Source organism: Chrysochloris asiatica, unplaced genomic scaffold (assembly GCF_000296735.1).
Source record: "Chrysochloris asiatica unplaced genomic scaffold, ChrAsi1.0 scaffold00185, whole genome shotgun sequence".
Taxonomy (NCBI): Eukaryota; Metazoa; Chordata; class Mammalia; order Afrosoricida; family Chrysochloridae; genus Chrysochloris; species Chrysochloris asiatica.
The window spans coordinates 740,908-766,322 of NW_006408703.1; the positions used below are offsets into that span (position 1 = coordinate 740,908).

The following is a 25,415-nucleotide window of genomic DNA, read 5'->3' on the forward strand; positions in this document are numbered from 1 at the left end:
TCTTGTGATACAATAGTGAATAATTGTTATCAGGACTGATTGTGAGGGTTGGAAATGTAAAGGTAGATGTTTTATAGCAAGGAGGGGAGTGATTAATTTTTCAGTCTAGGAGCGGAGGTCCCTAGGACCATCAAGGGAGAAGAGCAGAGAATGGGACCCTACCCAGAGAAGCAATGATGCCTGAAATTGAGCCAGAGATGATGACGTGGAGCGATGGAGCAGCTGGAGACTTTAGATCCAGAGAGGGAGAGCGACTGTGTACTGAAGACCTGGGGGGGTACGGGGGAAGGATTGCATGGAGGGGATTGTAACCATGACAATGAGATGATATATGATAGAATGAATGTAAAACCAATGTTCTCCCATGTAAACTATCACATAATTCACAATAAAACCTTAAAAACAAAAAACAAAAAATTTGTAGAGACTTCCAACAAGATGGCGGACTGGGCAGATACACTACACGCACCCTATTTTACAGCAAAGATATGAGAACCAAACTGCCAGTCGCTCCCCAAGAGAAAGATGAGGCTTTCTGCTCAGATTTAAAAACCATGGCCCTTGGTGAGCTAAGACCCCGATGAACTACAGGACTGGGTGACCCCTCGTGACACCTGGGAGAAGCCCCATATATAAATAAAAGAATAATTATGGAAGTATATTCAAAACTTCACACCTCAAGACAGAGACTCAATCCCCTCAAGACAGAGACTCAATCCCAGAGAAGGGTTTGGGATGACAGGTTATGTCATTGGTACTTTGAAACTGTTCAAGCATACAAAAAGAAGCTATCCATTAGGGTTATAGGGTGTGGGGGAGTGGAGGGGAAATTATTCACAGACTAAAGGGAAGGCATGTCAATATAGGTGACAGGGCAGACAATACACAGCAAGAGGGAGGTTAGAAGAGGAAAGATGAAGACAGGAGGAGACAAAGGGGACTATAAAATAGTTGAGTATGCTGTATTGGTACATGGAGAGGACTGCAAACACGTAATGAAGCAAGTAATTGATTTGTTCAATGTAAAACTGATGATCTGCTCTGTAAATCTTCACTCAATTTACAATAAAAAGTTTTTAAAAAAAGCAACAACAAAAAAACAGAAAACAGTTGTATATTTAATCTTATATCTCTCAGAGCAGTATCTAAGATAGGAAATCCTCTTCTTTGTTCTTCAAGGCATTTTTTACTATATTATTTACAACTTAGAAATACGATAAGCACTGGACTGCAAACAACAAGGTTTGGAGTTCAAGCTTGTGAGCCACTCCACGGGAGAAATGTGAGGCTTTCTACTCCTGTGAAGATTTAAAGCCTCAAAAAACCTATACAGGGTCGCTGTCAGTTGGAACCAATTCGATGGTACTTAACAACAACACTAAAATGCTATTGTTCAAGGTTTTTAAATAGAAAAAATTTAAAGCATCACTTGTCTATAAAATGGACAAGAGAATTTTCAAGGGGATAAAATGAAATCAAACAATATAATCTATTATGAACTAAAAAATTAACAATTGTTAATAACAGTAATAACACTTAATAAAAACTCTTTGAATATATTCTATAAAGAATATATTCTATAAATCTTTCCAATTAAATTATTTTTCTTGAGATATATTTATAATTACAATACTGATATGCCAGCAGTATTTGGAAAGATTCACTTTTGCAAATCACATTTTAGAACCTCCTAACAGCAATCAATCTGGTATAAACGATGTATAATGAATTTTATATACGAGTGGGAGGGAGGGCTGAAGATTGATGCTCCAACAAACACTTTTTATAAGCAATATGTATGAGCGGCAGTACTTTCTCCCCATGGATTTCACAATGTGTTGTAACTACTCATACAAGGACTCCAGAGGCTGAGTTGCCTTAATTACTGATGCTACAACCATGAGCAAAATTCATTTTCTTAACTAGTCTTTCACAAGATGCTCTAAGTTACAAAAAGCTGCTACTCCTTATTTGTAACTTTAAGTTATTTTACCTGTTCATCTTTCACTTTGGGCTTTCAAAACAAATGTAAAAGAAATCTAGGTATTCTTCTAGCACCAGACCCGTTGTTATTAAAAGAATGTGTTTTACAGTTTCACAATCATAATTCCTATTCACTTGTGTATTTGAGAAGGCAGGAAAAAACAACACGGATCTTTGGAAGCTTGGACACTAACAATAACAAATGTGGGAAAAGCCAAGAAAATCTAAATAAAATAATCACAAAAACAAAAATCTGTGCTCTTACTGCCTTTATTAAAGTCAGAAAATGCTAAAGGAAACCAGTAATTTTCAGTTTTAAGAATGGTTTTAAAAATAATATCAAAAGCCACCTGTCTATTTTTGTTTTTGTTTTGAGTACAACAAATTAAAATGTACTAGTAGAAAGGATTATGTTCTTAAAACTGTAAATTTTAATGAAAAACATTTAAGAAAGCCATTTCCTTTTCTCAAAGTCGATCCTAATTTATCAGCTTTTAAATATTCAATAAGCAAATGTATTCAACAGTTGAAGTTCAAATGATATAAATCTTGAGCAAGAAACATTTTACATTTACTTTGCTGAGACAGCACAGAGCTACTTGGCAGAATCTTCTTCACAAGGGAAGATGATGTCATACCCAAGTGGTGGTTTGTTCTTCACTTGCCTGGTAATAAGGAGCTAAAGTGATTCTGCTAGGGAGATGGCAAATAGGAGGAGAAAGGGTTATTCATACCAGAGATTAACAATACTTCTTCAAGAGACAAGATTAATTTAGCAAAGGTATAAAAACTTGTATAGCCTGATCCATAGGAATTCCTTTGGTATTAAAATTTGATTTTTATATGACCTTGTTGTTGTTATGTGCCATGGAGTAGGTTCTGACTCATAGCGACCCTATATAGGGTTTCCGAGGTTGTAAATCTTTACAGGAGCAGAAAGCCTCCTCTTTCTCCCACGGAGCAGCTGGTAGTTTCGAACTGCTGACCATGAGATTAGCAGCCCGATTTGTAACCACTAGACTACCAGAGCTCCTTTGGTGGTGGTGGTGGTGGTGGTGGTTATGTGCCGTGGAGTAGAGTCGGAACCGACTCATAGCGACCCTGTACAGGGTTTCCAAGGCTGTAAATCTTCACAGAAGCAGAAAGCCTCATCTTTCTCCTGCAGAACAGCTGGTAGTTTCAAACTACTGACCTTAAGGTTCGCAGCCAGATTCGTAACCACTATGCTACCGGAGCTCCTTTAGAAGTACCAAATCGATGAATACTGCTGTTAGCCATAGACTGCATCTTCATTTGGTTGATAAAACAAAGTGTAAATCGTGTTGCATGGCAAGCAAAAACCAAGGTTAAATAAGGGTCTTTGCATTTATATAGCCCTAACCAGGTAAGACATTATAAAGAGGTACTGAAGTGGAAAAAACACAAAAACATCACTTTAGAGCAATAGTGTAATGTGTGTATATTTACTTTAAACACCTGACAAGTTTTCTAAAAAATGCAAGCATTTTAGAAAAAAAATATATGTACATTGTTAACTGGTTGGTTGTTGTTGTACTGTTTAGTTATGAATCAGTGATCTTGTATAGAGGTTCTGAGGAGCAACTGGTGGGTTTGACCCACCACCCTGCAGTCCAGTGCTTAATCTACAGTGCCACACCAGGACTCCACACTGCTAATAAGTACACATAAAATTTTTTGAGACGCATAAAAAAAATGGTCTTCCCTTAATGGATGAATGGGTAAATGAACTGTAGAACAAACATAGAACGGAATATTATATAACAATATAGAACAATGATGAATCTCTGAAACACCTTACAAAATGGATGAATCTGAGAGAACTTATGCTGAGTGAAATAAGTCAAACGAAAAAGGACAAATATTATACCACACCACTATTATAAAAAGTCAAGAATAGGTTTACACACAGAAAGAAATGTTTTATGATGGTTACTAGGAAGGAAAGGGGGTCTGGGTGTGACACAGGAGGATAAGCACTGGAATGCTAAACACAAGGTCAGCAGTTCAAACCCATTAGCTGCTTCCTGGAAACCCCCTAAAGGATTGCTATGAGTTGGAACTAAAACAACTTGAAAACAAGAAGAAGAGAGAAGGAAGCAGGAAGAAGTGCTAACTAGATAGTTCTTATTGTTAATTGCCATTGAGTTGGTTCCAACTCATAGCTACCCTGTAACAGGGTTTTTGAGAAGTGGCTGGTGAGCCTGAACCTCCGGCTTTGCAGTTCAAACCGACCTTGCAGTCCAGTGCATTAACCCACAATGCTGAAGGAAAAGGCAGTACACAATACGTGGGAAGTCAACACAATGTGATCAAAGCAAAGAAAGACATTGAAAGATATGTAAAAATAAAAAGTATGGTAAATGCTATGTTATATACAGTACTGTAACAGAATAACTTAACAATAATTTGTGAGTAGATCCATAAGCAAGTATGTATGTTAAATAGGTTGTTTCGGATTCACAATGACCCTGTATAGGATTTCTGAGGAATGGTTGGTAGGTGTGAATCACTGACCTCGTGGTTAGCCGTGTTTATTCTACAGTGCCATACCAAGACTCTCTCTACAGGTACTACTGTTGCTATAATTACGTGCCACAGAGTTGGGTCTGATTCATAGTGACCCTACACAGAGTTTCTGAGGAGCAGCTGATGGTTCAAACCACTGACCTTGTGGTTCAAATATACCTTGTGGTCCAGTGCTTTATCTTACAGCACCACACCAGGACTCCATTTATAGGTATGTTGTTGTTGTTGCTGTTATGTGTCATGGAGTCGGTTCCAACTCATAACAACCATGTATAGGATTTCTGAGGAGTAGTTGGTGAGGTTAAAATTGCTGACCTTGTGGTTCATACCAACCCTGTGGTCCAGTGCATTATCCTGCAGCACCACACCAGAACTCCATAAATAGGTATGGTGGTGGATATTTCTACATACATACAAGGAGACTTCAGAGAGTTCACGGAAAAAAATTCCATTATCTTTTTATTCAATCTTTTCATGCACTTTTTGAAGTTTCTTTGTGTTTGCAAATGCTGCATGTATACTCATAAATGCAACAGAGCATATGTTGTTGTTGTTATGTGCCGTGGAGTTGGTTCTGACTCATAGTGACCCTGTACAGAGTTTCTGAGGCTATACACTTTTATGGGAGCAGAAAGCCTCATTTTTCTCCCGCGGAACAGTTGGTACTTTCGAACTGATGACCCTGAGGATAGCAGCCCAATTCGTAACCACTACGCTACCAGAGCTCCTTATAGAGCATATAGGGGGTACAATTATATGAACTACAATTATATGAACTACTTATACGACACTGGGATTGAACCTCTGGACTTGAAAGCTAAGGACCACACTTCGGGAGACATCTAAGACAATTGGCAAAACATGGCACGTAAGTATAATGTTCTACATCCTAGTCTGTTGAGTAGCATCTGGGGCCTTAAAAACTTGCAAGTGGCCATCTAATTAACTGTAGGTTCTCTGCCCTCCAGAGCACAAGGAAAATGATGGATAATGATAGAAAATGATGATAAATGAAAACTCTAGGGAAGAAATTCATCCAAAGAACTAATAGTCATATGAACCACAGATTCCTCTAGCCTGAAATCAAAAGAACTAGATAGTGTATTGCGCCAGACTGCAAAGCCATTTGAACTGCAAGGTCAAGCTCACCAGCTGCTCCTTGGAAACTTTACATAGGGTTGCTGTGGGTCGGAACCGACTCGACAGCACTTCAAAACAACAACATCACTACTGACCACAATAGAAAATCCCGGTTGGAATCAGTATTTAAAAAAAAAAAAAAAAAGCCAAAGCAAAATTCGAAGCCAAAAAAAAGACTAGAAGAATCTCTGTGATTATTGCCTGGAGAAAACCTTCTAACTTGAAACTGAAGACACTCCTGGAGGCTACGTTCCATGGAACTATAAAACCAACAACACCATCTGTAAAGAATGTGCTCCTCAAAACAAATAATGATATGAGACCAAAAGGGCAACATTTGCCCAAAACTAAAGATGAGAAGACAGGGATGGGCAGAGAAATTGGGCAAATGGAAAAAGGGAAGAAAAAGAGAGTAGTGACAAACTGCAGGAATTGCAACTAAACCATGTCATGAAAAACCTATGTATGAACTACTGATTGGGAAAACTAATTTGCTATGTAAACTTTCACCTAAATTACAATACAGTATTTAACAAACAAAAAAAATAAAAGAATGATCTTATTAAAGAAAGGCAGTTCATTCCAAGAAGTACATTGGCTGGTTAGTTGGTTATGCTCAGTGGAGTCAGTTCCGACTCATAGCGACCTGCTATAGGTTTTCCGAGGCTGTGGTAGCGTAGGGGTTACGAATCGGGCTGCGAACCTTAAGGTCAGCGGTTCGAAACTACCAGCCGCTCCGCGGGAGAAAGATGAGGCTTTCTACTCCCGTAAAGATTTACACCCTCGGAAACCCTGTACAGGGTCGCTATGGGTCGGACCCGACTCGATGGCACTTAACAACAACAACAACAATATCTTTATGGAAGCAGAACTCTTCATCTTTCTCTGGTGGAACAGCTGGTAGTTTCTAACTGCTAACCTTAAGGATAGCAGTCCATCTTGTAACCACTACGCTACCAGAGTTCCTTAAAAAGTACATTAGATTTAACAAATTTCATTTGGCCATAGGAAAACATTATTGAAACTACTTATGCATAACAGATTTTAAAAATATAGCCATATTATAAAGGCTTGCAAGTTTGTCTCACTGCTAATAACAGTTTGTATATAACAAGAAGTATCTGGTAATATCAAGAAATTCTGGGAATACTTTGATTAAAAAAATGCTAGAGAGTATTAAGAAATTTGAAGATTTAAATATCACCTTACTTTAAAATGGTCAAACAGGTCATTCAATATACTCTCGAAAGGGTGGGCTGTATTTCTGTATTGAATTTAAAAATATGAATTAGGAACAATTAAACAATGTTTAGAATGTATATCTATATATATATCTATATAGATAAAGATAGATAGCTTTTGATTTAAGTGCTTTCATAGTTTTATTAAAGAAATGAAACTGATTAGACTAATGTTTGGACAGTGGGGGAAAAATCCAAAAATATGTAATAAAATATATTATTAAACATTATTTTCACTTGAATAGCATGTTGTTTTGGCAATTAGAAAAATTAAGGTTTCCTGACTGCATAAGGACCCAATGTCATAAAAGAGGGTTTCCCCAGTTGAAGAGCTCTCCTTATCTGAATACTGGAGAGAAGCAAGGCAAAATTCCTCTGTCTTCTAGGACTCAAACAAAAAACAGCAGAAAACAGATGTACAGTCAGATGACCTAAGCTGGAGGCCTGGCCGTGGGACTCAAGGCAAAACACTCAATGCCATCAGATAACAAGTTCTTCATCGATAACATGGCTATAAAGGTCAATTAAGGTAATGAATTTTTTTTAGATACTTTCACAGAATTATTTAACAAGCATTTCTCAGTCTTGGTACTGCTGACAATTTGAGTAAATAATTCTTGACTGAGTGGGGGTAAGACGAGGCTGTCTTGTACACGGTATGTTTAGCAGCACCTCTGTCCTCTGCCCACAAGATGTCAGCAGCACCTGACAATCTGGACAACCAAAAATGCCCAATGTACTCTGGGAAACATATTCACTCCTCATCCAAACAAACTATTATTCTTTCCTCTCCTCCCTCTCCTGTTAATTAAACAGTATTGAATATATTAAACTAAAAACTAACAAACCTACTGCCATGGAGCTTATTCCAACTTATAGTGATCTCATACAGGGATTTCAAGACTCATCTTTAGAGGATCAGACAGCCTCATCTTTCTCCTGCAGAGTGGCTGGTGGGTTTCGAACCACCCATCTTGTGGATAACAGGCTAACACCTAACCTACAGAGCCAGGGCTGATTATTGAGTATATTGACCATTTCGAAAAAACTACTTTGGGTTTATAATACAGTTCTTCACTTCTACTGCTTACGCATAAGATTTGGATTAAAATTATACTACCATTTGCCATAAGTGTCCCGATTTCCTCAAACAAATTAATCACTACTCAGTGGTGGTAGCGGTGGTGGTTATGTGCCATGGAGTTGCTTCCGACTCATAGCGACCCTGCACAGGGTATCCAAGACTGTAAATTTTCACAGGAGCAGAAAGCCTCATCTTTCTCCCATGGAATGGCTGGTAGTTTCGAACTGCTGACCGTGAGATTAGCAGCCCAACTCGTAACCACTACATGTAAACTTAATGCCCTTAGACCTAATGCCTTTTCATCATAGTAGTATAATGATCCCAGTACTTTATTAATTTTTAAAGCATGTCATTACTCAATAAATTACAATTACACTGTGAGAAATAGGTTAATTCTTTTCTTTGAAAAGCAGTAGTGACATCAGAAAATAAATTACTTTGACAATCAGTATTAAAATTACTCTACTAAAAATAGTTCTGGTGTATCACTTTTGGATAAGCACTGAACTGCTAATTTCAAGGTCAGCAGTTCAAACCCAACCAGTGCTCCTTGAAAACCCTATATAGGGTTACTGAGTCAGAACTGATTTGATGGCACGTAACAACAAACAGACAAAAATTCTTAAAAGAATTGTGTAATTTGTATTTTTGTACCCTAGTTCATAGAAAATGGAGATATTAACTAATGCTCTGTTCATCTGTTTACCAGCCACCTGTTTATGAAATACAATGTGTGAGGCACTGAGCCAGATACTGCTCAGTAATAAATAAGAGCTCTATCCTCATGGACTTTTCAGTTGTATAGCACTTGTGTGTGCTCCAAGTTCAGTGTCAGATTAGGGAAAGAATACTGCAGACTTCATCAAATCATAATCATGAATGTGTATGGGAAAAATTATGTATTTTTCTTTCAAAATTTAAGAAAGAGGAGAGAAGCCAAAAGAAAAGGGGCAAATAAGTTATAGTAATATCTCTTAACCAGTATCAAAGGTCATATATGCCATTTAAGTTTCTATCAAATATGATTTAGGTTCATCTATTAAATGATCATCATTAGAAATAAAAGCAAGTTTTCTACTTGAGACAAAAAGCACCTATCATGTGTGAGTTAGGAATAAAAATACTTAATAACCTCACTATACAAAAAGATTCTCTGGATAGTAAAGAAGAATCAGAATTGACTATGTATTTTGCACAATTCTTTGGCAAGATACCCAGCAAAACAGCAAATCCGTATTGGCCCACTTTGTTTTTGCTTTCTAGTTTAAGGCAAAATAGTATTTAGACACTCTTTTCTCCCAATTTTATCTTTCACTTGCAGGCAACAGAAAGTTTATATAGCGTCAATAAGCAGTCATTGAGGAAGGAAAAGAACCAAAGATAATAAAAATTTAAATAGTCTTTTCTTCTTTTGGTCAGTTCATTTGCTCACATAAAAGATGAGAGAACAATGGCTGAATCTTGGGCTAGCATCCTCCCTTCAGTGAAAAGGTAAACTTCCCTTTCTATTGTATTCTCATTATTGGAAATCTGAGGTATTTTCTCCAGGTTACTTTAGTGTAGTCCCTCTCTATAATCACTGCATGCAAGATATCTATTTTCATATTGTATAAAAATTGGAGCAAGAAGCATTTTCAAAGTACCAGGGATTATTATTCCGGTTTCACAGCTATTAGACCAGCTCAGGCGGTCTATGATACCTGATATGACGATCTCAGGGACATCCAGAATGTTGCCAAATGAAGCGGTTTTACGGTGGCCCCGTTTAGGCTTGGAATAGGCTGCAAAAACACATATATACAGTATACATGCAAACAACCACAAATAGGAACACAGAAAATGGCTAACTACAAAAACAGAATCTTCTTCAAATAGTTATGTTAATAACATGGCATGCAGAATGGCATGCAGAACTATCTAACTTTTCATTCATGCTTAGAAAAGACGTGATTAAAAAGCAAACAACTACCAATACAAGACATCTGATACACTAGTTTCAATGAGCAAAATAAAACAACAGGACAGAGACACACAAAGCTGCAGGATAATGTGGAAGCTCAATTTCAAATGTGTTCATAGGAACAATCTACCTAAGTAAAACCACTGATATTCAATGAGGGACTGGATGAAGGAGGGAAGGAAAAGAGGTGTTAAAAAGAAGTAAGCTGACATTTTTTGTTTTAATTATAAAAACACAGGACTATATATTCAGACAGGTATTTCTTGAACTGTGTATAAATTCAGTGACTGGAAATTATTGTAACAAAGTAAGAAATGCTTATGCTGCCCTAACTATCAATCTTTATATACAGTAAACTGGATTATTTCCTAGAGTTTCAAAGTTTAGTGTATATTTCTATTAAACGTAATTTGAAAGGTGAAGAATATGAACCTTTCAAAGTAAAACAATTCACTAAAAAATGTGGATTGTGTAAAAGTCCAAGAACACACAAACTTGTTCTATACTTAGGCAGAAAAAGAATTGGGTCCTTTTTAAAATGAGTGCAGTTTTCCTTCATCTAGTAAAATATCACTTCTGTGAAGAATAATAAAACAATGCTTAAACAGAAAAAAAAAATTATACTAGCAAAGACCTAAGATTACCATTGTAATTGTACTTGTTGTTTTAGGGCAGCAATCAGAATCTGTCATGCGTATCTTGAATGATATCTCTGAAGTAAAACTGGTTCTCCAGAGTATGAAGGTATGGCTTTGTGTGTACCATTCACCTGACATTACACTGAGATGAACCAGTTTCACAGAAATACTTGGGAGTCATAGTGAAGGATGGCTTGTAGCGGTTGGTTATCTAAACTCAACTCAACCTGGTAGCTTTGAAGACCAAACTACTCATGGGGCAGGAACAGCTCGTTCCCTGCCAATCTTTATTTTTCCCTCCTCTCTTAGCAACAGAATCTGGACTTGACCTAGAGAAAAAAAACCACTGGTCCCCTTTGCAGTGGCCATATTATTTGGCCAATGACAGCTAGGTGGAAGTTATTAGGTAGGACTTTTGGGAAAGCTACTTAAGAACTTGGGCATGTATTCTTTTGCCTTCCTCTCACTTCCTTGTTGCTACCTGGAATGTGGATGTGATGAGTGAACTCAAGTAGCATCATGGACTACGATGTAACCTTGAGGATGGAAGCCACATAAGAAGGATTGTGGCATGGGGGACAGAAGCAGCCCAGTTCCCTAATGATCATGGAGGCTACTTCCAGACTTACTTATGTGTGAGAGGCAAACCTCTGTAGTGCAGGTACTATTTTAGATATTCTATTTTATTTTTTATTAAAGGTAAAGTGAAACTTGGAAATAATCAAGCTTAGAAATCTACAACTTTTTTTCTGATTAGAGTGCTACATAAAATGAGAAGATTCTACTTAGGAAAAAAAAAAAAGATTAATGAAAAAAGACCAAAAAAAAAAAAAAAAAAACACAACAGCTAAGTTAAAAATTATATATATATATGCAAATACACAGAAATATACATGAATACACATATACAGTGAAAACTACAGGTAATACATAGAAATGTTAAGCGATTATCTCTAGGTGGGGCAATTATAGGAAGTCTGGCATGTTTGTTTACATTTCCATATATTCTAAAACAGAAATGTATTCACTTTTATAATGAGCTCCCCTCTACTCCTGGGAGAACAACCAAAATGAAAAATCCAAACTCAACCAGCATTACTAAAATGAAACCTAGTTTAAAAAAGAAGACTACTAGTTAGTCCACTCAGGTAAAAACAAAACATGGGACTGTTTTTGTACTAATTCTTTTAGGATTAATTATTTCAAGAACTGACAAAACTTAAATGCTATTTCAAAATCTAATAAAACTACTATGAACTTTTATTTCATGTTAAAAGAACTACACTCAATCCAACTTAATTCTTTGTGTCTGTGAGATGAAGGAGATAGTATGGCTAGGCCAAATCATATTTTGATCTGGAGCATACACTTGTGTTAACTTCAAAACAAGTGACTTGCTATTATTTGAGTTCAGTACAAAATTCTAGTCAAATCCCCCAACCCCTGCAAAGGTAACCAACATTCTGTTTTTGTCAAAATTTTAATTTCTCACTTTTGACTTCTGTATATATTTGAGTTAAAAGGATTACATTAGACAAATGCTGTTATCAGAAAGATTTATGATCTAAATAATTTTTATCAACCAAACCATTATTTGGAATTTTAGATCATCTATTGGTAGAAGCTTTAAAGTATTTTTAAAAATAAGACACAAAAAAAGTTCTGATATCCTCATCCACAGAAACTAGCATATCAAAAGGAATAAGACATGTTTTCACTTCTATGAAGACCCTGAGTTTGTTTTTACCTGTGGTTGCAGCTATCCGTGCTTCTATTTCAGACATGTCAGCACTCATCCTCTTGCCCTCAGAGGTTGGGGGCAAGCTCTCCACACTGCTCCCATGGGAAGCTCCCACGTTTAAACGTCCAGACTCACTCTGTTAAAATTAGACGCCAATTTGAATTAATGAAGGTCTTTCCATTTAGGCCTAGGCAGCCTAGATGGAGGATGATGGCAACTGGGGTTTTCAGTGCATCCTGTTCTGCTCTGAAAGAAGAAGGAAGTTCGTAGGGAGAGAGAGCTAGAGAGTAAGAGAGAGTGAGTTGGAGATACTGCATTATGACAAAGCAACCACTCAAGTTGTGAGTTAAATGCCCTAATTACTAGTGAGCCTATGCATACTAACCACTTATGCGTTGAGTAAGAGAAATAAAATAACTTATTAAAATATATTTAAATGAACAATGGTCAAAAATAATCACACAGAATAAATATGGACAGCATGAAACAACAGATTCATGAAAACTCATTCAGCTAAAACTGTACCTTTTGAATTTTAATCATCAACCATTAAAGTTAGGATGATCACTGGAAAGGAGAATGAAAGATGGTGATAATTTAATCAGTTAAGAAAAATGTTATGACTACTAGTAAGGTTATCATATTTTTAAGAATATCACAAACCTGTTGTTTTGCCTGATTTTTCAATAATTTTGATTCTAAGCGTTTAATAGTATCATTTGTGGCAGGAACTTGTTCCATATTAGTGTCACTTTTATTACTGGTATTTGTAGAAGTGATGTCCATGAATGAGCCTAGGAAAGCAGAAACATTTATGACTACAGGTTGGGAACAACAAAAAGTGCTGTACTCAATGTTATATAACACAAATTCCTTTCTAAGTAAACCATGGTATGAACAGAAGTCAATTTTTCAAGACAAATGAGAAACTGACCATAGTATAGTAACACATTTATAAAAACTAATAAAGATAACAAAACAAACCCATTTTAAAGAAACCTAAAGGGTGTATCCAAAGAGCCAAAAGGCCTAAATAATCTTTGGAGTCATATAAAGAATGCTCCTTTCAAGAATGAAGGCAGATAGAGAAGAGGAACAGGCTACACATTCATTCAATATGATAAAACAGTGAATCACATACAAATGCCCGTACCATCGTGGAGCTAACATTCTAGCTGGGAAGACAGATAATCAATATTTGGAACACATAGCACGTTTGTTGTTGTTAAGTGCAGTCGAGTCCATTCCAACTCAAAGCGACCCCTGTTACACGGTTTCTGAGGAGTGGCTGCTGAGTTTGAACCAGTGACCTTGTGGTTCAAACTAATCTTGTAGCCTAGTGCATTAACCCACAGTGTCACACTAGGATTCCATCACCATAAAGTGTTTGTTTGTTTTTTTATGGGGGAGGTGGGCAGGTGGAAGAAAGTGTTGGAGGGGACTATTTTACATAGGGTGGTCAACACAAGGCTCCCTGCAAAGCTGTTATTTCCTTCTCTGAAGCAATGATCATATGGATCTCTGGAGAAAGAACATGTCAGCAAAGGACCAACATGTACAGAGGTGCTAATAAGGCAGGTGCATATCTAGCATGTTTCCAGAATCATCAAGAAACCTGGATGGCTGAAATAGTATAAATAGTTTGGTGGAAGGTGTGCTGTGGTGAATAACATAGTTAATAACAACCCGGACAGTGGAGTGGTGAGAAGAAATTTGGATTCTGCATAGATTTTTAAAGCGGAAGTCAATAGGATTTGATATTGGATGTGAAATGTTAGGGGAAAAAAAAAAAGAGGACTCAAAATGACTTCAAGGTTTTTCAGCATGAGCAAACAGAAGAACTGATATTGATTGAGATTGGGAAAACCATGGGAGGAGCAACTTTAAACAGAGTATTGGGAACTCAGTTTAAAAAATGTTAAATCTGAGTAAATCTGAGATATTCATTAGGTGTCACAGTGCCTTCAAGTCAGTTCCAACTCAGAGCAACCTTGCTGAAGGTTTCCAAAGTGGTAAATATTGACACTTAAATGTGCCAGACTGCAAAGTCATTGGACCTGAAAAGTTCAAGTTCACCAGTCCACTCCTTGGAAACCCTGTACAGGATCGCTATGGGTCAGAACTGACTCGACAGCACTTAACAAAAACAACTGTTTACATTGTACTACGAAAAGTACAATATGAATCAGAGATAGCCAATATTATCCATTATTCTATAAAGTGGAATGATACATAATTTCCTTATATTTTTGGAAGAAAAAAAAAACAAACCCACAAATATTAAAAATTGTTTCTAATGCTTAATTCTCCAAAGTACACATTATAGCCCTAACAGAAGATTGACAACTTCAGAAACCTTCAGCAGAGGTTTACTTTAGAATTCAATGTCAATTAAAGATTTTGTAAAATTGTTGTTGTTGTGTGTCATGGAGTCGGTTCGGACTCATAGAGACCCTGTATAAGGTTTCCAAGGCTGTAAATCTTTACAGGAGCAGAAAGCCTCATCTTTCGCCCATAGAACAGCTGGTAGTTTTGAACTGCTGACCTTGAGGTTAGCAGCCCGATTCGTAAACACTATGCTACCAGAGCTCATTAGAACCTGATACCAACTAAGTAGTAAACCAGTCTTATTCAAGAAGAATATTCTTCTTGAGATGGTAGTGCAGAAGTAGACTAGTAAAAATATTTGTCAATGAAAACAAAATTTTTAGATTTTTTAAATTTAAATTTTCTGTACAGGACAAAAAAGCTATAAAACATATAATTTAATTTAAAAAAATTAATAATGAAATGCTTTAATGTATACATTGTGAGAAGTACCTTATTCTTTTAGTTGTTAAAGTTGAGTTGCTCCCAACTCCAGGTGATCCCATATATGCAACATAAACATTTCAAGGCTGCACTGTGGGTTAATGCACTGGACTGCAAAGTCGGTTTGAAACACAAAGCACACCAACTATCCCTCGGAAACCCCATATAGGGTCGCTATAAGTCAGAACTGACTCCATGGCACACAACAACAAACCTTTTTTACGCAGCTCTCTAGGCCTTCTACTGGCCTTTTTTACTTACTGATCACAGATACAGATTCCACCACTACTTCATATGAAAAAGAAGAAACATTAACTAAAATGATGCTGTGGTGGTGGCAATGGAGTCAGTTCTAATTCATAGCAACCCTGTAAAGGGGTTTCCAAGGCTGTCAATCTTTAAGGGAGCAGAAAACCTCATCTATCTCCTGTGGAGTGGCTGGTAGATTGGAACTGCTGACCTTGTAGTTAGCACCCTAATTTGTAACCCACTGCATTACCAGAGTTCCTTATTAACTAAAATAGACCTTTTAATAAGTCTCCATGGATGAGAACAAGATACAGAGTATTCACATGGAAGAAATCTGTTAATTTACACATATATCTAATATTTTGCACAGTGGTTACGAATTGGGCTGCGAACCTTAAGGTAAGCAGTTTGAAACAACCAGCTGTTCCACGGGAAAGATGAGGCTTTCTGCTCCTATAAAGATTTACAGCCTCGGAAACCCTGTACAGGGTCGCTATGAGTCAGAACTGACTCCACGGCACATAACAACAACAATGTTGATCCAGCCATACATACTAAGAATCCATAAAGATCAGTATGTTTGGCACTGTTGCTGTCAAGTGCTGTGGAGTTGGTTCCAACTCATAGTGAACCTGTATAAGGTTTCTGAGGAGCAACCGGTGAGCTTGAACTGCCAACCTTGTGGTTCAAACTGACTTTGGAGTCTAGCGCTTTAACCCACTATGACTACATACCAGGCATTAGTAAGTGGAAGTGGACTGGTATTGGTATTCTGAATCTGATAATCCTTGTGTTTATTTCAAGATTAATTTGTAGCATTCACCCTCAAAAATAACATTTCAAGATCAATGTTGAAATACAATGCTGTCTGTGACAGGAGTCCTAGTATAATGCTGTGAGTTAATGCACTGGACTGCAATGTCAATTTCAGCCGCAAACTCAGCGGCTCAAGCTCACAAGCTGCTCCTTGGAAAATCTATAGAGGGTCATTATGGGTCAGAACCAACTCAATGGCACTTAACAACAACAACAAGGAAGACCAGTTAATATTACTATCCTTCAAATTTATGAACCAACCACTCAAGCCAGTGATGAAATTGAAGAAGTCTACCAACTTCTTCAGTCTTAAATTGAGCAAACATGCAATCAAGAATACTGATGAACAGGATGTGAAGGTAGGAAACAAAGAGGAAGGGGTCGGTAGTTAGAAAATATGACGTTGGTAATTGAAACGATGCTGAAGATCCCGTAACCAAATTTTTCAATACAAATGACTTACTCATTGCAAATACCTTGTTTAAACAACATAAAAGGCAAGTATACCCATGGACCTCAATAAATGGAATACACAGAAATCAAATTGACTACATTTGTGGGAAGCAATGGTGGAAAAGTTCATATCATCAGACAAAACAAAGTCAGGGCAGACTGTGCTACAGAGCATCATCACTCTGTTGTACATAGGGTCACTATGAGTTAGAGCCAACTTGATGGTACCGAGTAACAGAAACAATATATACTAAAAACTATTTTTAAAATTAAGAATGATGTTCACAACAATATCATCATATCCTATCTTCTTATACATAAATATGAAAGAATTCCAAGACTTGAAGCAGGTCTTTAATAACTCTAATCTGGGTACCTTCACGAAGAATGATGCACCTGGAAACTCAAAATGCACTCAATCATAAGAAATGAAGGAATTAAAATGCAAATGGGGACATCATTCATTGCTTCTTGATTATAATTTCATGGAAATTAAGATCTCCATTCAAACAAACAAACAAACAAAACAACCAATCAGGTTATTACAGTTCCAATCTCTCCATTTACCTGTACTGGTGGCAGAGTTGCTCTGACCTTCATCTGAATACTGATAAGGGTACTGTAAAGGCTCATCTGCTCCTGGAAAGTACTATATAGATAAAAGCAAAGCACAATGAAAATGGTCTTTACTAGAAATTAAATCCTGTTAAAATTAACTCAAGAAACATATCTGAATTCTTTCCTTGTCATGAAATTTAACATTAGCAAAAATGTTGCTTTATTTTCGGAAATACATACATCAAATTTGCGCAAACACTAAATTTTTTACTTTACGAAAATGACGATAATGCTTTGTCTCTTTTTGTGACCAATACCATATAGTTATTCGAGCATCTAGTTTCTTTGTAACCTAGATGATTTTGGAAGAAAACAGCACATCTTTTTCTAGAGGAACATATGAGCACAGTATCAGTTCTCATAATTGTATGAAACTGTTTATGTTGTCATAGCAACGAGATAAGCTTGCAGGTTGTTGCAGTGATTGCTAATGTCTGATCAGTGAGACTGGTATACTACAGGATACTTGTTAGAACTAAGTTTTAGAATTATGATGAGGGTAGATTATGGACACCCCTCTATGACTTGTAGATATAATATTAGAAAGATTTGCTGGTAAGAAAAATAGAAATTTAAGACAAAAAAGCATTTTTCTCAAAAAAGATAAAGAATTATCAACACAATTAGTCTGAATAATTTATACATCCCAAAGTTTTAAGTTATCTAACTAGAGAGACTAAGCTGTTTTCTTCTCTATTCTTTCTTTAGAGCCTAAAGTTCTCTATATAAAGCTAGTAAACAAGTATTAACTAGCTATTTTCAATAGGCTGAAGTAAACTAAATTCCATGTGGGAAATCACAGTCACAGTGTATCTTAAGATTCAAGATCTAAATCCTGATTAGTTTATATTTAAGGAGAATGGAAGATTCTTCTTATAACAAACTGGTCTGAAATTGAGGCATTTTCATAAATGTTAACTTTTAAAATTCAAGATACTCTGTGACAGATTTTATTAATACAACAAACTCTAGAAGTCTAAAATATTTCAAATAATTACAAATCATTAGACACAGAAACAAAAGTATCCCAGAGTAAAGTTTAACCTTTTAACGTCAAGTGAAAACATGAGAATAAGCAATGAGAAACAGTCAATTCTTGTTATTTGCACAACTTACAGGTCTATAAAGTGAATACTGAACACTGAATTAGTATATATTGAACCACTGCTCCTAGGGGCAAAATTGCAAGCCTCTGGTCACAACACTTTCATCAACCCATTATGATGTGACTTTGTTTTATGCATGTTTCTGTTTAAAGACATCTTGTTCAGAATATATTACTGACTCATTTAACACTAAACATATACCATAAGGCATACAGTCTTCTTGCATGGTTATCTAGGAACAGCAGACTGCATTTCAGCACTATGATTGGGGTCATTTTAAACAGGGAAATCACTAGGAAAAGGGACAAAACTACAAAAAGGGTGGCATTAAGTGACTGTAAAAAGGACAGTTGTTTACAATATGAGAGCTGAAACAAGAAGACAGAGTATCATCTCTCTCAGCATGTCTGTGAATGGCTGTGACAGCACTGGTGAGTACTCATCCTGGGGTTACAAGTCAGTTTTACTGGATAGATGAATTCACACATATGGAATTCACAAATAATAAGGATCGACTATACTTCCCCACCAGCCGCTCTTCAGAAACCCTATATAGGGTTACTATGAGTTGGAACAGATTCGATGGCATTTAACAATAAATATTTCCAAAAAGTAAAAAAAAAAAAAAAAATGACTTAATAAATATGTCTAGGAATACAACCTCTTCACTGCTCTGTATAAACAATCAAGTGCTTGATGAAGATCTGCATTCAGGATTTTTTAAATGTACTTAAGTATTTTATTAGCCATGGTAAGATACATAAATACTGTGATAGTTTTGTTAAGTGCTGTTGAGTCTGTTCTGACTCAATGACCCTAATAGAGTTTCTGAGGTGCAGCTGGTGGAACTGAATCACCGAATTTGTGGTTTGCAGTCCAGTGCCCATCCTACAACGTCATACCAGGAGTCTGTAATTGGCTTAGTTATTGTTGTTGTCATTTGCCTTGCTGTCGAGTCGGTTCTGACCCATAGTGACCCTGTATAGGGTTTCCAAGGAGCAGCTAGCTGGTGAGCTTGAACCACCAACCTTGCAGTTCAATCAGCTTTGCAGTCTGGCACATTAACCCATGGAGCTTTAGAGACCACTAAATTCAATTTCTATCACCTTACAAATGAGGCACTAGGCCCAGAGACAAACACACTTGTCACTAATGGTTACTAGAGTGAGAAGTCCAAAAACCTAGTCTAGACATCTTTCCATTGTAAAGAATTATTTGTTTTTCAAAATAAAATTACCTCCTCTGATTGTGAGCAATGCCTGCTTTCTCTAACTTAAAAAATACAGAAAATTTATAAAGCAAAAACAATATTTCCTTTATTTTAAAACTTCATTAAACTCAGTATATATCAAATTCTGCTAAACCCAAAGCCCCTCAAAAGAAGGATTATACCCGCATCAAGTGAGTCATTATTTTCACAATCTCCTCCATAGAAGGGCGCTGAGAAGGATCTTTAGACCAACAACGAGTCATCAGGCTTTCAATGGGCTTAGGTAAATTTTTGATCAGTGGTGGTCTAGTACCTATAATTGAAAATTAAACACGAAATATGTTTACCCAAAGGTATAAATTTTTATACTCACTTCTAAAAAAAGTATTTATTTTATAGATCTTGTCATTTAAGAATAAAATTATGTTTTGCTTTGTTTTTAAACCTCTTTTACGTTATATCTATGTATATTTTCACAAAAGAGAAGCTATGCTTTTTTAAAAGCTAAAGTTTTTATTATGTGCAGAAACCCTATACAGGGTTGTTATGTGTTGGAACCAATTCAATAACATTTTAACAACATAGTAAGAATGAGATTTAACAATATTTCATTTACAATATTTTTTTAATCTATGATAATGGCTCAAGGTGTGTTTTTTATTAAGAAAAATAAAATGGAGACTTGAGGAGAATCTTATCTGAGCCATGTTTTTAGATTCATTACAAAAATTTCAAGTGTGTTTGAAAAATTCATTTCTAGGAGGTTAAGTCAAAAATGTTGCTGCAAAATCATAATTATCAAAATTAATTACACCAAACTATGAAAATTTGAGGTATTTCTCGACATATCCTCCTGAAGGCAGTGAGTGTTTCCATCTCTCTAACACTTCACCAAAGAATTGTGCCTTCTTCGAATTACACCACTTCAAAACAGCAGTGTTGGCATCCTCAAAGGACTGAAACCTGCTCCACTTCAATGTTCTTCGAGTTTCAGAACAAAAATCTGTAAGAGTAAGATCAAGGCTGTAGGGAGGGTAGGGTTAAGTTTCACAATGAAATTTTTGTAGGGTAGTCCTTGTTTGTATTTTATGTAACCTTTGGTTGTATTGTTGTAGTGGAAGATAATTCTTTAGTTAAACTTTCTTGGCTTTTTTCTCACCAATGCAAGTTTACAATTTTCTTAAAAGTTCTTCAAAACAAGCCCTCACGATTATCCAGTGTTCTTCAAGAAAATATATCAGGATTACTCCTTTGGGTAGAATTCCTACTGAATAGTTTCATCTTATTTAGATGGGTCTGGTGAAAGGAGATGGGATTTTATCTGATTCAATAGTGAGTATTTGTTATCATGACTTATTGTGATTGTCACAACTGTAAAGGTAGAAGTTGTGTAACAAAAGGGGGAGAATAATTAATCCTACATTCAAGAAACAGAGGACCCTTGCTCCATCAAAAGAGAGAAGCATGAGTGGAATGTAGGACCCTAACCTAAGAAGTAGCAACACCAGAGATGGAGGCAGAGGTTATGGCATAGAGAGATAAAGCAGCTGAGGACTCTAGATTCATGGAAAAAGAAAGGCTGTGTGCTGGAGGCCAAGAGGTGGCCTTGTAGAATGTGCCCCTTGCTTGTTTAAACGATTATATAGTCCTGCATGTTTTTTGTGTACATGAAAAAACAAAATACGAACAGGGTATAGAAGCAAATACTGTTAACTGATGATGCATGGAGGGGACTGTAATCATCGAAATGAAACAACGTACAATAGGTTGAGTACAAAACAGATATTCTCCCATGTAAACTATTGCTCAATTCACAATTTTAGTTTTTAAAAAAAAGATTGTTCCTTTGGAATCCCAAACAACAGTAACCAAACCATAACCTTCTATTTGCCTTGAATTTAATGGGCTCGGCAGATCCCCTCAAAAGCTACAATTCTGATTGTGTTTTGCTCTCTGAACCGTATTGGTAACTCCAAGTCAATCACCTTCATTACCTTCAATCTTCTCTGAGGTAGCTGATATTTGCCAAACACTTTTGGCACCCATTGAACTGAATGCTTGCTGAGGCCAAGATGTTCATTTAAAATGGAAAAAGCTGAAACATGTGAGATTCCAAATTCAGTAGCTATTACAACAATGGTAATTCTAGGTTTTCTTCAGCCAGTTTCTTCATTTGTCAAAGTTGACAGTATTTCCTCTCTTGGCTATCTCTGAGGTCTTCCTGACTTGATCTATCTGAAAACTGTAGTTTTATGTGGGAGTAGCATTCCCACCCAGTGGTTGCAAAACTCCAATGATGTGGGAAGATGTCCACTTTTATTTTATTAAAAATTTTATATTAGCCCTAACCTCAAAATAGTTTTCCCCCCTGGCACAAAAAGTACCTTTCTCTTTGAAAGCATCCTAATAAGACTAAGACAAGCATATCACTGAGGAAGCTTGTCTGCAGCTACCCATGGATCACAGAGACATGTTAAACACATTTTGTTTAAAAAACTTGTATATGTATGGTCTGGAACTCTTACCTGCATACATCCAAAAACGGATCAACTATAGTGTTATTAATCAACTACGACTTCCAACTGACCCTTGTGTGGGAGGTAGATCTTTTGGCTGCTATGAGTCAATCATTTCACAAACTGAAAACTACCCATTTTTGTGGAATTACTAAGACTGTAATATTATTAGTAAGGTCCTATTTACATAATGAGATTTTTGCCACTTAATAGTTTTTTTTTTTCTCTACTTCATTGACATTACTTACTGATAATCAACAGAGAAAAAGAAAGCATTCTGTATTGATCAATGCTCTAGCATTCTCTACAGTGACATTAAAGGTATTACAAACTACGGCTAAAAAATACAATTCCTCAGATGGTTAAGTATTGTCTGAAAATTTATAAATACCTAAGGAATCAGGTAAACATATATTCGAGAAGCTGGGTTCTAAGAAGAAAAACATGGCATCAGGATTGGAGGAAGACTCATTAACAACCTGCGATATGCAGATGATACAACCTTGCTCGCTGAAAGTGAAGAGGACGAGAAACATTTACTGATGAAGATCAAAGAGCACAGCCTTCGATATGGATTACATCTCAATGTCAAGAAAACAAAAATCCTCACCACTGGACCAATAAACAACATTCTTATCAATGGAGAAAAGACTGAAGTTGTCAAGGACTTCATTCTTCTTGGATCAACTATCAACACTCGCGGAAGCAGCAGTCAAGAGATCAGATGACGTATTGCATTGGGCAAATCTACTGCACAGGAACTTTTTAAAGTATTGAAGAGCAGAGATGTCAGCTTGAGGACTAAGGTGCGCCTGACCCAGGCCATGGTGTTTTCAATAGCCTCATATGGATGCGAAAGCTGGACAGTGAATAAGGAAAGGAAGATCGTAGAAGAATTGATGCCTTTGAGTTGTGGTGTTGGAGGAGAATACTGAAAGTGCCATGGACTGCCAAAAGAACCAATAGATCTGTTTTGGAAGAAGTGCAGCCAGAGTGCTCCTTGGAGGCCAGGATGGCTAAACTTCGTCTCTTACACTTTGGACATATTGTCCGGAGGAAACAGTCACTGGAGAAGGATGTCACGCTGGGTAAGGTGGAGGGTCAGAGAAAAAGAGGAAGACCCCTAACGAGATGGATTGGCCAGGTGGCATCATTGTTGGATTCAAGTGTGGCAGCGGTAGTGAGGATGGCCCAGGAAAGGACATTGTTTCATTCTGCTGTACATGGGATCGCTATGAGTCGGTTCCAACTCGATGGCACCTGACAACAACAACAACATAAGGAGCTCTGGTAGCGTAGTGGTTATGAATCGGGCTACGAACCTCAAGGTCAGCAGTTCAAAACTACCAGCTGTTCCGTGGGAGAAAGATGAGGTTTTCGGCTCCCATAAAGATTTACAGCCTCGGACACCCTATACAGGGTCGCTATGAGTCGGAACCGACTCCACGGCACATAACAACAACAATGCTCTTATCATTTGTGGAAAAGTGTATAAAAATACCATTAATTGGAATTATTATAATCAAGTACATATTAAATAGAAACAGCTAGTATGGTCAAATAATTTTTTTCATTAAAAAAATTATTTTTCTAAGGCAAGTATGAAACAACTTGCTTAATGAAGAGGATGGATACATTCGAGTATCATGTGTGGTTAGAAATATCATTGTTGTTGTTGTTAAGTGCCTTCAAGGCAGTTCAGACTCATAATAACCCTGAATAGGATTTCCAAGGAGCAGCTGGTAAGTTTGAACCTTGATACTCAAATGGACCTTGAGGTCTAGTGCTTATCCTACAGCACCATTACTAGATCTATAAAAGGAACAGGAAGGAGGCAATGTCATTGAGTTCATAAGTTACTTTAACTTAAAAATTACACTCAACCCATTCTTTACTTAGTCACATGGTTAGGTTCCAGAGATCCGGTCATTATATGAAAATTGCTGTTATTGAAAACAGAGAATAATCACATTAGATCACAAAATAGAGAATGACTACATCACTACATAACTGCCAAATTACATCATTACACAAGTGCCAAACTAAGAATCACAGCCCAGTCAAGTTGACATGTAACCATACGTCAGTCAGTGTTACTCTCACCTAGCACTGCGACATTTATGACTGCCAGGCGTATGTTGTTAATGTGCAAAAGAGTTAAAATAGCAGATCTTTTATAATTGCCATAAAGGCAAAATATCACCTAAGTAACTTGACTAACAAGTGAGGAGTCAGGTGTACAGGCATTTAAGTCAGAAAGAGCTAAAACTGGCTCACTAAAGTTTACCTATGTGGTGACCTCAGGTAAGTGATTGAATCTATGGCTAAGTTTCCAAGTCTGTAAAATGAAAAAAATAGTAAGAGTGGGCAAGAAGAAACAAAAGAAAGGTTATGTGAAGCACACTGTTTTATGCCTTTATGAGACTGATAGTCACAACTTTCATTATTAGTTTCTGTCTTCTCTCCTGGATGAGAGACCCTTCCTTACCTCAAACAAGTGGCCAAGTTATCTTAACAATGTGCGAGATAACCGGATTTTAGTTTTTCCACATAGTCCAGTCTGTAGCTTCCCCTTTCCTCACAGAGGGCTCTGGCTTGTCTATGGATAAACTTTCTCAAATCAGCACAGTGAGCAGCATATCCTCCAACCCAAACACTGACGTGGCGCAACAGAGGCCAGGACCACACTCAGCCTTGCTACACCAGCCTAAATTGGTAGGGGATAGGTTACCTGGAAATATTCTGGTAACAAAAAACTTGTTCATTTTAATGTAGAGATGGATGGTTTTCCTTAAGGGGGTATGGGTAGGAAACAGGAGAAATGCAGAATACGTTCAAGAAAGTTGTTTTTTCACAAACCGTTGTGAACAGCCCACATGATACGGAAAGCCGGGCCACCAATTTCATCAAAAGGTTTCCGACGTGTTATTACTTCCCAAAGGATAATACCCCAGCTGAAGACATCACATTTTTCACTGTAATTGCTACCTAGGGAAAAAACAAAAAACAAAAAGGGAAGTATAATTTAAAGACTCCCCACTGCCCCACCCCATTACTTAAAGACATAATTGCTTTCATGATGTTTTAAAATGGGCATTTTTGTATAAAAATGAGATTTTATGTGTTGAAAAATTAATCTTTCTTACGTACCTTAAGTCTTTTCAACAAATACGTACTTTTTAAATACATTAATTAGCAACAATGCACAATCAGAAAAAAATCACTTTAGAATATCAGTTTATTTTCTATCTTCTCATCAAGAGGCATAGGCCTTGTCTTTTATTTAATTGAGAATGATGATA

The 25,415-nt window shown here is 36.7% G+C and overlaps 1 protein-coding gene across 4 annotated transcripts in view; it reads right to left on the reverse strand.

The window, feature by feature from the left end:
- The window catches only part of MAP3K7 (mitogen-activated protein kinase kinase kinase 7), a 124,916-nt gene that overhangs the window by 43,278 nt on the left and 56,223 nt on the right, over positions 1-25,415 (reverse strand). For 2 of the 4 annotated variants that reach the window (XM_006872164.1, XM_006872162.1), the window contains exons 7-12: positions 24,973-25,101; positions 19,780-19,910; positions 17,231-17,312; positions 12,998-13,128; positions 12,341-12,470; positions 9,696-9,776 (exon numbers count right to left, since the gene is read on the reverse strand). In XM_006872164.1, coding sequence (XP_006872226.1) covers positions 9,696-9,776; positions 12,341-12,470; positions 12,998-13,128; positions 17,231-17,312; positions 19,780-19,910; positions 24,973-25,101 — 684 coding nt within the window. The remainder of the gene's footprint in view (positions 1-9,695; positions 9,777-12,340; positions 12,471-12,997; positions 13,129-17,230; positions 17,313-19,779; positions 19,911-24,972; positions 25,102-25,415) is intronic. The other 2 variants (XM_006872163.1, XM_006872165.1) reach the window with 1 other exon arrangement.